Here is a 13,446-nt window from a genome sequence, read left to right on the forward strand (position 1 = left end):
CTTATCCTAACCTTAACCAACACATGCCTAACCCTAACCCTTAACCTAACCAAGTCTTCACCTTAAAATGAATGATCACACACAAACACACACACACACACACACACACACACACACACACACACACACACACACACACACACACACACACACACACACACACACACACACACACACACACACACACACTCACACTCACACTCACACTCACACTCACACTCACACACCATCACTTCAGGGGAAATTACATTGACTTACATGCAGTTCCTGGAGACTTATCCTAACCTTAACCAACACATGCCTAACCCTAACCCTTAACCTAACCAAGTCTTCACCTTAAAATGAATGATCACACACACACACACACACACACACACACACACACACACACACACACACACACACACACACACACACACACACACACACACACACACACACACACACACACACACACACACACACACACACACACACACACACACACACACACACACACACACACACACACACACACACACACACACACACCCTCTTGAACCACAGCAGGAAAGTATCGTTAGGGAGTAGACCTGCGTTTAACAATAGAAAACACTCTTTATGGGTCTTTTAAAAATAAAATGTTCCGGTCTTTTAAACAGCAGATCAGATTCACTCCGGCCTCCCTAAACAGGCTCAAGATGTCAGGAAACAAACGTCAGACCCTCCATCGTGATCTCCTCCTCTGTTCCTGTCCATCTACCTTGATATCACCATGGATACAGTAAGGCATCAGTAACACGCTTCACGCTGTTGATCCACACGGCTCATTATGCAAACCCCAGCTGAATACACAGCATCTAACACACACCAAACAACAAGCTCTTATATTAAAGCAGCGGAGAAAGGTTCACATCAACCTGAAATTCAGACCTTCAGATAAGCTCAGTGTTTCTCTTGTAGCTTCTGTATGTTCAGTACATGATCACAGTATTTGGACTACATTAATATAATGAGGTACAGATTACGCAAAGGTTAAATAGTTCAAATATAATTAAATAAAGTTAGCAATACGGAATATAACATTTCTTTCTGTCAATTTTGGAGTAAATTCAAGAGTACTTTTTAATTAGCTTAGGCTAGCTTTTCCCCCTGCTTCTAAGCTAGCATTAGCATTAGCTTCATATTGACGCAAGAGAGTGGTATAAACTCTTGCCTGTCTTTCAACATTTTCTTAAAATGTCAAACTACTCCTTTTGGGTAATCAGATTACATCACAGGGCTTCTTAAATAACATCTAGGAAATAACTTTCCAAACCCCTGAGAATACAAAACGTAATGAGAATTAAACTGATGAACTGAAACAGGTTATTAGCGCCTAACGAGGTACTTGTTATATAAATGGCTATATGATTCAATAAATCATTTGACCTTACATTATACACCCATAGGAGTCAATGTTTAGTTAAAAAGTATACCATATCAGTACACATACAATACAGAATATAGACATATCGCTTACAAATAACTTAGAAAATATACAAATATACTTAAATAGTGGATAAATAAGGTGGCATTTCAAAGTTCTACATCGGACCTGGAGTGATAAAGTGATTCAAGTGTTTGACTTCTTTGCTTTGGTCGCAGTTTTTGAACAACTCCACCTGTGTAGTCACTGATAGAGCAAGGGTTCATGGGAGTTATTGGTCATCCAGTTCGTTGTCTTTGGGTTTTCGGCATTTCACTCGACCTGGAGAGCGGCTCCTCCTCTGACCCGTACCGCCACCCGCCATTTTGGGCACTTCTATGGAGTCGATAGGGATCGGAGGAGATTCTGTGTCGATGTCGTCCATGGAGCCGGACTGCGACTCCACAGAGGTTTTAGTGAACTGATGGAGAAGGGGAACATCTCTCTTCTTCACTTCCTCGTCTTCCTCCTCAGGCGTTACCTCTTCGACAGCATCTCCATCTTCTGTGTCATTGTTCACCTCCTGGCACTGAGGGGCCAAACAAGAAAACAGTTCATTATCTCGGAGTAATTCACAACTACTTTGGCATGTTATTATCCGTAAGTACAGCTGGTAACAAAGTAATTAACGCAATTCCAGTTGGGAGGCAGACAGTGTCCACACCTTTAAGAGTATGCTGAAGACTTAGACAGTTAGTTTAAACTCCATTCAAACATCCTCATGGACCTGATTTGAACTGTATTTGTGTCATTGTGTTTTGTACCCATTCATTGGTATTTTCACATTTGTCTTGTCACTGTATAATCTCAGATATGTTTGTTGATTTGTGAAGCCCTTTGAGACAAATGTATTTAGTGATATTGGGCTATATAAATACATTTGAATTGAAATCAGTGCAGAGAGGCTGCAGTACATCAAGTACATGTCACGGTCTGTCTGTGTTGTGATTTGTCTGTCTCTGGTTTCCTGTTTTATTTTGAAAAGTGTTCGCCCCCTGTCTTGTCTGTTGTTTCCTGTCTCTGTGGCCGTTTCTCAATCTCGAGGAAACTGGCTTCCAAGCCAATAATTCAAGGATGCTACGTCATCGAGTGCCGCCGAAGGACTGTTCCAATCTCCAGCATACTTGGAATTCCACCGAGGCCGCGTCCTTGGTTTGGGGGTAATTTCGAGGCTGCACATGGGTAGACTTCGCGTCCTTCAAATCCCCACAATGCTTTGCGCACGGACCAATTTCCCCAAATCTGTGGCGGAAAATGTAAGGCGGGGCCTCTCATATGACACACACTTGCTAGCCTGTTCCACTCTTCGTTTTCCGAATGCCAGGAAGGATTCTTGCTTAGCTTCTGAAGGAAGTGACTCGGAAGACATGTGCTACCAAGCAAGCATCCTCGCGATTGAGAAACGGCCTGTGTTTGCCCTCCTGTGCCTGATTGTCTGATTGTGTTCACCTGTTGCCCTTGTTTTTCTGCCTCCCCTGCCCAGCTGTGTCTTGTCCTGTGATTACCCTTCTTTGTATTTAGTCTTGTCTTTTTTCCTGTCTCCCTCCATGTCAGTCACGGTCAGTCTTTCGGTAATGTTTTTTTCTTGTGCTTTCGTTTTGTTTCATGTCATTTTTTTTGTCATCGGCTTTTGTTTATAGACCTTTACCCTTTTTGTAGTCTGCATTCGGGTCCTACCTTTTCCACAATTTCCCGAATCCTGACAGTACATTATTATTGCTGACAACAACAGCACACTTGCGTCAGTGGCAGCGCTGAAAACACAACAGATTTGTTCAGTCTGTCTAATTGGATAGTGAGATTATCTTTTCCCGCAGGCTTAGACTTAGCAGTAGGTCAGATTCCTCTTTAAAGCGCACTTAATGTTCGGGCACTTTGAGAGCAGGCGGTGTTATAACTAAAAGGTTGTCTCGTGCAGTAACAGAGCAAAAGAACATACTTATTAAACCTCCTGACTAAAAGTACATGTGAAGAAGGTAAATACATGTAATACAAGAATGAAATACATGATATCTGTTCCCTTCATTCATTACACATATAACTTATATATAAATATACATAATTTAATTATATAACTGTGATCAACGCTTAAAATAAACCGTTTGACGAACACTTTTCTAATGAATTAATCCCGTTTGCTCTTGATCCTACCTGTGATGAGGCTCTCTCCTCCTCTCCTTGCTCTCCTCCCTCCTCGGCCTCTTCAACCCCTTCATCTTCATCATTTTTTGCACCGTTATCCTCCTTTGTTTCCCCAGGTGCTTCTTCTTCCTCGCCTGTAGCTTCCTCCTTTACTGCTTCCTCCTCTTTCCCACTTCCTGTCTCTTCCTCATCGCCTCCTTCCTCCTCTTCCTCTACTGCTCTCTCCTCTTCCTCACCTGTGTTGTCGCTGGTTTTCTCTCCTTTTTTGGTGCATTGGCATCCTTCCTCCTCTTCCTCCCCTACCTCCTCCACTTCTCCTGCCTCCTCTCCTTCTTCCTCATCTTCCTCTAGGATCGTATCCTCGAAAACAATCATAGCTTGGATATCCTCTTTAGCGTCCTGCTCCTCCTCTTCCTCCTGCACTACCTCTAAATTCCTCCCCTCCTCTGCAGCGACCTCGCTATCCCCCTCCTCTTCCTCCACAACTGGAACAACCGCGAGAACGGGCGATGGGCTTTTCTTCAGCTGGAGTATCTTGAGGAGGTCGAACTCTCTCGACATCGGAAGTTCGGCGGATGGAATCGGGTTTTCTCTGAGAGGTCTGGCGGCCATTTTCTTTCGAACGCACTCATCACACGGGCAATACTCGTCTTCACTACGCTGGTCACTGAACTCGCCCGCCATCTCTCCGTCACTCTGGGATTCGGCCGTTTTTGGTTGGTTCTTCATGACCTATGTGGAAGTAACAAATACAGTTAAATCAAATACTGCTTATTGTAGGGCTGCTCAATTAATCGTATTTTAATCGCGATTACGATTTTGGCTTGCAACGATTATGAAAACAGCATAATTGAAATAAAAGGATTATTTTTTATTTTATTTATTTATTTATTTAATTAATTTTATTAATTTATTTTATTTATTTTATTTATTTTATTTATTTTTATTTAATTTTATTAATTTTATTAATTTAATTTATTTAATTTATTTTATTTACTTTATTTATTTTATTTATTTTATTTATTATTAATTTTTCAGTTGAATTATAATTAAAGTTCAGGGTAATCAACTGTTAAAAACACTGTTCAATGTTTTCAAAGTAAATGGAAAATCGTTTTTAACTGTCAAGTGGGAAATACTTTTTTGTGTTTCTCTTATTTTCCTACGATACTGTTATGATTGGCTGTGAATAAGAAAATATGAACATACAGACCATCTATTTCTATATTTTGAGAAAGGGGCAGGTCATATCAGACATGTTTTGTAAATAATTGTTATACATTAAGTTGTGCATACCACGGACGGAACAAATGAAAATGAAAATGATGATTTGGTGCTGTTACCTTCAGGATTTGACGCCTCCTGTCCGTCATGGTGGATTCTCTGGAGAGAGTTCCTCTCTGCGGAGGACGAGGCACTCGTCCGGCTCGACCCTGGATCTTCTTCAGTTCTCGCTGGATGCTGAGCTGGATGCGTTTGCTCACCTCGTCCCTCAGCTCTCCGATCATAGTGTCCAGGATGAGGCTGTCGTCCAGGTCCCAGCGCACTTTGAACTCCGACATGGCCGTGATGTAGTGATTCATGAACTGCTTCTCTAGTTTCTTCAGCAGCTGCATCACCCACACCGGATCGGGGTCCTGGGATTGTCTTTTGGTCAGAGGCGCTCTCACGACAGTCGGAGGCGTGGCCGAGCTCGAGTCGTCCAGCGTGTCTCGCTCGTTATCAGTCGGGGATTTGGAGCTGTCGTTTGCTGAGCTGGACGAAGGGTCCTTGGTGTTTTTGAGGCTGTCCATATTTGGAAGGACGACCTCTTCATGTACATCTGTCTCCTCTGGTTCTGCCTCTGCATGTACTTCTGTCTCCTCTGGTTCTGCCTCTGCATTTACTTCTGTCTCCTCTGGTTCTGCCTCTTCATGTACATCTGTCTCCTCTGGTTCTGCCTCTTCATGTACTTCTGTCTCCTCTGGTTCTGCCTCTACATGTACTTCTGTCTCCTCTGGTTCTGCCTCTTCGTGTACTTCTGTCTCCTCTGGTTCTGCCTCTGCATTTACTTCCCCCTCCTCCTCCTGTTCTACAGCTTTCTCCACATGTAAAGAAGCCTCCTTTGTTTCTTCTTCCTTCGTTTCATCCCCACCATGATTCCCATTGTCCTTCCCGGATCCTGCAGAGCCGCTGCTCATTCCCAGCCCGGATGAAGACCTCGGTGGAGACACCTGCTCTTTGACTAAATCATTCTTCTGCTCGGTGAGCCAGAGGGACTGCAGGATGACCATAATGTCCTCGTAGCGCTGGTCGCCGTTCTTCTGCTGACCCACCGCAGGATCGATGAGCTGGAGCTGGGTCAAACAGTCCAAGAGCCCGCGGGCCGATGTGCTTAGTTTGCGACCATACACTGGAGACACCTACAGAAGAAAACATGGTACATATACATGAACTAAACCTGCATTCATTCAGACAACCTAAGTCCTAGTGAATTAGCCATTATTGGAAAGCGTTGGGGAAAATACAACTTACTTTCGTATTCCTATGTTATCTACATGTGCAGGAATCCTGAAGTCAAATGTAAAACCTTTTAAGACCCTTTTTAAGACCCTTTCCATACAGTTTAAGACCTCATCGCCACTTGGAGTTCTAACCGGTTACATTGGCGAGTCGACTATATACAGTATCGATTGTCCTTCCTCCTTATCTTCCGACCATTTGGACGCTAATGGCACATTTCCACTGCAGCGTGGTAGCCCCGTTTAAGCGTCCTCGCTCCGGCCTCGGGCTGCCTCGGGCTGCCTCGGGCTGCCTCGCTGGCTGTCCGAGGCCGTGGCGCATTTCCATTACAGTTTAGGACCTGGGGTAGCAACGCAGTGTAGGCGGGGCGATCAGCTTTTTTTTGGCCAACGGATGTAGGAACGTCGTCACCTCCTCGGTTGACCACGGTGTGCTTTTCTTTGACGTTGCCCTTTTTGTAGCTCCTCCGTTTACAAAAATGCTGTGTATAAAAATGCTGCAAGCTTGCTTCTAGATATATATGCGACGCTTGGGATGATCTCGCGCACGATCTTGTGACAATTCTCTCTGACCAATCAGCAGTCGAGAGTGTTGACGTCACTAGTTCAGCCCTGGCCCTGGCCTGATAGAACCACGATTTTATGGGGCCGGAAAAAAGTACCCACTAGCCGGTGCTACGCTATATGGAAAGGCCACCAAAAACTGGCCTGGCCGCTTGAGGACGATTAACGACGCTTAAACGGGGCTACCCGCTGCAGTGGAAATGCGCCGTAACTTGCATTTCCCCATAACGATGTTGTTTAACAACCGGCGTAAACGGACCTTCGCGTGCTATCAAGCAGTGAGCGTTCGATGTCCTGTTCAGATGACGTCAAATCCAACGGGATGCCATAAATAAACTACACAGAATCACACTACACACCTACGCAATGATTACATTCAGGCAGACTGTAGAATACAACCTCTTTGGACAATTTATATACTTATTGAAAACAAGCTACAAAATGGAATACTTCGGAAAATGCCGTTTAATACTTTTTAATAGCCTTCATTTTTGCTAAATTGATTTATCAACTTTTAATACTTTTTAAGACCCCGCGGACACCCTGGATCTAACAAGCTGTTGGTACTGTGTATGACTTTGCAGCTGCCTCCGCTTTATCATTGACGGAGACAGGGCATCATTCACTTCTTCTATCTAGAGGTGGGAAGACACCTGCTCTTGTCTTCCCACCTTTTGAGTGGGCAAAGCGCAACATCATCGTTTTTCGATGTTTTTCCTTTTTCACCGACTGAAGCCTAAACCTTGCCTTTAAAAAAAAATCCAAATACTCCTATCACAGAGACAGAAAGCATTTGCATGAAGTCTTACCTCTGGCATGCTCTTGCATCGGCCCATGGAGGAGCTCAGGAGGACTTTCATCACTGCAGCCGAGGACTTCCAGCTCTTGGTGTCCTGAGGAGAAACATCGGCTTCCTTCCCTTGATCTAAAACCTCCACTTCTTCCTCCTTTTCCTTCTCCTCTTCCTCCACCCCATCTTCATGAACATCCTCTTCTTCTGCAGGCTTCTCTTCCTCCTCCTCCTCCTCCTTGGCTCCCATCATACTGTTGGGTATACTTCGCAGCCAATCACTGACCACCTCGTTAGGCGAGGCGTTGGGCAGACAGGCAGGCGTCATCACCTCCTCTCTCCTCTGACTCCTAACACTGCTTCTACTCTGTGGACGTGCCTTGGTTTCCTTCAGCAGGTCAGCGGCGGACAGAGATTGGGACAGAGTGGAGCAGTGAGAGGGGCTCGACGCGTTCACCCCTTTCTTTTGAGACTCTGTTGATTTCACACTGGATTTGGCCTTGCTACTTTTCACCGAACCCTCACCTGTACTCTGCTTTGAGGCTTTTGTTTTTGACCCCGAATGAGCGGAAACTGCCGACTCAGGTTTGAGGCAACGTCCGCTTTTTGAGTTGACGCTTTCCGCCCTGCTGTCCGTCTCTTTTTCAGCATCGTTATCATTTGCTTTTTTAGCCCTGGCACTAGCAGAGGATTTACTCCGACCTCTCCCACTCGCGGATGACATTGCAGACGATTTCCTGTTGTCGACTTCAAGCTCGTGTTGTTCTTTCGCAGCTGCTTTGACACGAGACGAAGATTTGTGAGACCGGGAGCTTTTGGCGGACATTGCACTTGCTCGTCTCTTTGTGGTTTCTTCTTCACCTTCTTCCTCGTTAACCTGACTCCCTCCTGGTGTATTAATAGTAGGGATTTCAGGGCAATTGTGAGGGCTTTTCCGGCTGTTTTGAGACACGGTGGGGCGTGTTTCCTGGGGAGTTGCTGTCTTCGTTCGGCTCCTTTTCTCCGTGTTTACACGGGAACAAACACTGGACTTGCCACTGTCCGAGTCAGCTGTTTCTTGGTCTTCTGCCAAGCCAAGAGAAACGGATGAGTTTCGACTCAGTGGTCGCTCGGTGTCTCCTGAATCTTCCCTCTGACTTTTGGTGGACAAGACGCTGGCAGCCCGCTCAGAAGCCTCCTCGCTTGCTTCATTCTCCTCCTCGTCTTCTTCTTTCCTTTCCTTGTCGAGTGCTGACGCTTTTCCACAGCTACACCTTCCAGATTTAGCGGATTTTGTGGAGCGAACGGACAAGGCACTGGATCCTCTTGTCTCTGCAGCGTCGGCTTCAGGAAGCTTGTTATGATTAGACGAAGTAGAAACTCTAGATTTCCCTGATTTCGAGGATGCAGCGCTTTGAGCTCTCTCTGTTGTCTCATGTCCTTCCCCATCAACAAGTGGCGTCGATGACACCGGTTTGAGACTATTGCAGGACTTGTGAGATGTGCGGGACTTCGCTGAAGATTTTGATTTCACTGACAAAGCACTCGCCACCCTCTCTTGATCCTCATGTGGCTCCTCTGCTCCGGTTGCCTCGATAGAAGGAGTATCAGCTTCATTTGGATTTGGAGAAACTGCTGATGACTTCTGGGATTTGGAGGATTTGTTTGATTTCCCCGACATGGCGCTGGTTGCTCTTTCTGAAACAGCTGGAGAAGCCACTTCATCTTCTACCAACTCATCTTCCTTTTCCTCGGAGCATGGAGGTTCAGCAATGTCAATGCCGTTAGATTTGCACGACTTTGAAGACTTAACAGACACGTTGGATCTACCAGACCGTCTGCTCGCAGGCCTTTCTTCTTCACCCTCTCCACTTTCTGACCTTTCAAGAGCTTTGGAGGACTTCGCTGAAAGATTGGATTTTGCTGAAGCGGCACTCGCTGCTCTCTCCTCGACCTCAACTCCTTCTTCTTGTCCATTTTCTTCTGGTTCAATTGTTTCCTGAGCTGCTGCAGATACTGGCCTTGCACAGCGACTGCAAGTGGATTTTCCAGACTTTGCAGACACATTGGATTTAGCAGAAAGGACACTCTCAGGTCTGTCTGGCTTATCAGAGAGGGCACTGGGACTTCTTTTGTTTGTATCCTCTTCCTCCAGTTCTGCACTTCCAGTCGGGGAAGCAGCTTTAGTTATTGTCTTTACAGAAGCCCCAGATTTGTCTGACAAGGAGCTATCAGCCCTCTCTTCCTCTGCTTCCTCTGCTTCGTCTCCTACATCACCGTCACTGGCTCCTTCCTCCTCGACCCCTCCTTCCTCAGGACTGGACATGTGACTGGAGGCTCTGTCCTCCAGCATGTGTGACACCGCCGAGCAGCGGCCGGTGATGTTGCTCCTGTTGGACTGCGTCGACCCAATCGAACACTCTGAGTCTTCGTCGTCGCTACCGTTATTTCCGAGAGGTGTGGGAGGCTTGGAAGGAGCTTTGTGTGAGCGATCGGACCTTTGTGACGCTCGACTGATAGACTCAGAGTTAGCCTCGCGTTTGCAGCCGCCACAGTTAAAGCACACGCCGGATGACTTCTGAGACAAGCTGCTAACAACCCTCTTTAGTTCTGCGTCCTCCTCTTCCTCTGCGTTTGGGATATTGTTGTCACCAGACCTGTCAGATGCTCGACTCCTTTGGGACTTGGAGCTTGGGGCTCGGTCGTCAGCTGTTGGATGGGGGGTGTCTGCTCCACAGTGAGACGAGGACGCTGCTCTGCTCTTCCCCTCTTCCTCATCCTCCTTGTGCGTTGGAGATGGTTCGATGCTCCGGCAGCATTGTGAGGCGCTGGGTGGCAGCTCATCATCCTGGTCCTCTTTCAGGGATTGGAGGACATGTGAGGAGCTGCTGATCACAGACAGCGGACGCTCGTCATCCTCCATCATAACCTCCGCCACTGACTTCCTGTCAATGGCGACGACTTCACTTCGGCTGCATCCTCGGCTCACCGTGCACACTTCGACACATGTATCTCCGTCCTGCTCCACCTCCACCTGCTCCGTCACAAACATCTCCTCCTGGACTATTTTGCTCGGCTCTGAGTCTCTCGCTCGACAGCGCAGCACCCTCCTGGAGTTACAGGACGAAGAGGAAGAGGAAGAGCGTGTATGCCTTGCGACGGTGTGTCTGGATGCAGGTGGAGGAGGGACAGGGTGGTGTTTGTGGCAGTGTGCCGGGTTTTCCCACAAGTCGTACTGCTGCTCCTGTCTTTGGTAGCAGCAGGGGCATCCGTTTCCTTTCATAACACCATTTTGGTTGGAATAATCCACACCTTCAGGGTCAAAGGAGCAGGAATCGGGGTCAGAGCAGCTCTCCGATTGGCCCTGCTGCAGATAGTGGGGCGGGGCTTGGCATTCATTGGTCAGAGATGGAGATTTTTTTACTTGTGTGGACCACTGAAGGGTCTCGTCATTGTGCAGGCGGAAACGCACCCTCATCTCCACAGAGAGGCTGCCATCTTTGTTGACCACCACACGCTTTTCAATGTCGTCGTTCATGATGGACGGCCTGACGCCGTTGCTGTACGACTTCTCCGAAGACAAGGAGAAACGGGTAGAGCGGCTTGAGGAATCTGAGCGAGGGTGGATGATGCTTTTTTTGGTTTCCAGACCGAAGTTAACTGAAAGGACAGAGACAGAGAGAGAGAGAGAGAACAACGAATGTAATTACAACCCAGTATTTATTTTTCACTATTTAACTTTTTTTCAACAAATTACCATTTTTCTTGCTTTCATGCACTTCACTGTACTCGCTGGCTCTTGAATGAGCTCCATGAGGTGGGGATCTCACTCCTTGAGTAGCAGGAGATCGGGCCCCGTTTCCCGGGATCCTCGGTCCGAGAACTGGGGACCTGATGCCCACACCGGGAAGTTTTTCCTCTGAGCTCTTTCTCATGAAGTTTACCAACAGTGGGCTGAGGGCTTCCCGACCGACACACACCAAAACACCGGGAGACGTCATGAGGCTTTGCACGCTGTCGATCTGGAGACAAATTCAGGGTCATCAGCAATATGAAAGCACATTAAGTCATGACCATGAGTAGAGGTGGAAGAATAAAAATACAGGAAAATAATGAAAAGACACGAAAAACCACAAATACAAACCAAATGACAATAAAAAATACAGTAAATGCTCAATACTTCAGTCACTGTACTTTCCACCACCATAAGTAAGTAAAACAAGCCACTTCTTACCCTTCGTCCCTCTGCAGTGTAAAGCTTGTGGACGTGAAACTGCATCACCTCGGACACGGCATCCAGGAAAGTCCCCAGGCTCCGTGTGGACCTCCTGCTCAGAACCACGCTCCTCCTTACCCCCGGATCGCTGTTCTTCACCAGCAGGATCCTCCGCTGCCTGTAAGATAAATGTCCCGGGGGTGTTGCGGACGACGACTCGGGTCTCTGGGGCTTCCTGCTGTGATGGTACCAGATGCCCGGGCGTTTGCTGGCCAGCTCCATGTTGACCGGCTTAGCGAGGCGTCGGTCGGAGCAAAGATAGCATCCGCCGTCCTGCAGCTGCTCAAGGTGTTTGATGGAGTGTGTGCCGCGGGGAGTCGTCACAGTACGCACCCCAAATGGCAGCGGCACCTGGATGGGGACACGGACATACATGGGACATATTGTCAGTGGGGTAGTGGGCGTGAAGCGTGTGTGTGTGTGTGTGTGTGTGTGTGTGTGTGTGTGTGTGTGTGTGTGTGTGTGTGTGTGTGTGTGTGTGTGTGTGTGTGTGTGTGTGTGTGTGTGTGTGTGTGTGTGTGTGTGTGTGTGTGTGTGTGTGTGTGTGTGTGTGTGTGTGTGTGTGTGTGTGTGTGTGTGTGTGTGTGTGAGACCACTGTGTGGGACTGCACACACAGCATTTTTATTATTTGTCCCGCGTCCCACAAATTGAGACTATGTCCCGCATTTGTCCCCAGAGGTCCACACACAGTTTACCCCCCCCCCCCTTGACAGTTCACGAGCGCGTCCATAGTGTCTCCCCCCCACGCCCCGTCCACCCAGTAAAAAAATCCCCACTACACCGCTGCATATTGTGAAGGAGTTCTTGGAGCAATGAGACTAGAGGCTGATGTCTTTACGATGGCACATGGTAATACTCAATTTACAACACCAAACAAGGACAACATCACAATCACTCAAGAGAACAACTGGTACATTTGACCTGATATTAACCTCTTTATTTATTTTAGGATCTCTGTATCTATTCATCTTGAAAAGTGCATCTCCACAGCGAGCTTCAAAATAAATCTCCACATCCCGTCTCTGATCCCGTCTCTGATCCCGTCCCACTAACCTTTTGGGAAAGGTCGTCCAGCAGGGCGTCGAAGCATTTGAAGCTGCGCTTGTGGATCGCCATCTTGACACCCCCGAACTGGCTGTCGCCGCTTTTGTAGAAGGTGATCCTCTTGGCCGGGGTGGTCACACGTGCGAGGCGAGCATTGGAGGGTGGCCGCGGGGAGAAGGGCGAGGCATTTTTAGATTGGGGCTGGGGGTCCCACATCTCTGTCTGGACCGAATGCATGCTGCGATCTCACACACACCTGAGGGACACACAAACAAACAAAATGTTGATTTAGGTGAATTGTAAAACTGTAGCTTCCATCTAGGAGTCCAAACCTTTTTCACCGAGGGCCACATACAGACAAATATACGAAGGGCTCGGCCACCCACTGGAGGTATTTTGCCTCATAAGTTCTGTTATAAGTTGGAAAAGTCAATCCAATGTAGGTAAATTATTCTTGATACTTGAAAATGCTTTAATAAAATAACTGCTCACAGCTCTCCAGTGGGTTTCATTTATTTTGTAGGCAGCTCATTCTTAAAACAGAAGCCTCAGATTTTTATGATAACTCTAGTTGGGCTTTTTTATTATCAACATAGATTTGTTAGAACATGTTTTCAACTTTAATTGAATGAATTTATTTGAAACTGTGGCTTATTAACACATGAATACTGTGATATATATTTGAACATACATATTTAAGAA

At 46.8% G+C, this 13,446-nt stretch overlaps 1 protein-coding gene across 1 annotated transcript in view; it reads right to left on the reverse strand.

Annotated features, from left to right (window-relative positions):
- Positions 1-311: 311 nt before the first annotated feature.
- The window catches only part of rp1l1a (rp1 like 1a), an 18,294-nt gene continuing 5,159 nt past the window's right edge, over positions 312-13,446 (reverse strand). The window contains exons 3-9 of the mRNA XM_079672425.1: positions 12,754-13,000; positions 11,658-12,050; positions 11,181-11,445; positions 7,464-11,083; positions 4,933-5,991; positions 3,599-4,321; positions 312-1,976 (exon numbers count right to left, since the gene is read on the reverse strand). Of these exons, the coding sequence (XP_079528551.1) occupies positions 1,680-1,976; positions 3,599-4,321; positions 4,933-5,991; positions 7,464-11,083; positions 11,181-11,445; positions 11,658-12,050; positions 12,754-12,981 (6,585 nt within the window). The 5' untranslated portion in view covers positions 12,982-13,000 and the 3' untranslated portion in view covers positions 312-1,679. The remainder of the gene's footprint in view (positions 1,977-3,598; positions 4,322-4,932; positions 5,992-7,463; positions 11,084-11,180; positions 11,446-11,657; positions 12,051-12,753; positions 13,001-13,446) is intronic.

Source organism: Notothenia rossii (assembly GCF_949606895.1).
Source record: "Notothenia rossii genome assembly, chromosome: 3".
NCBI classification, from domain to species: domain Eukaryota; kingdom Metazoa; phylum Chordata; class Actinopteri; order Perciformes; family Nototheniidae; genus Notothenia; species Notothenia rossii.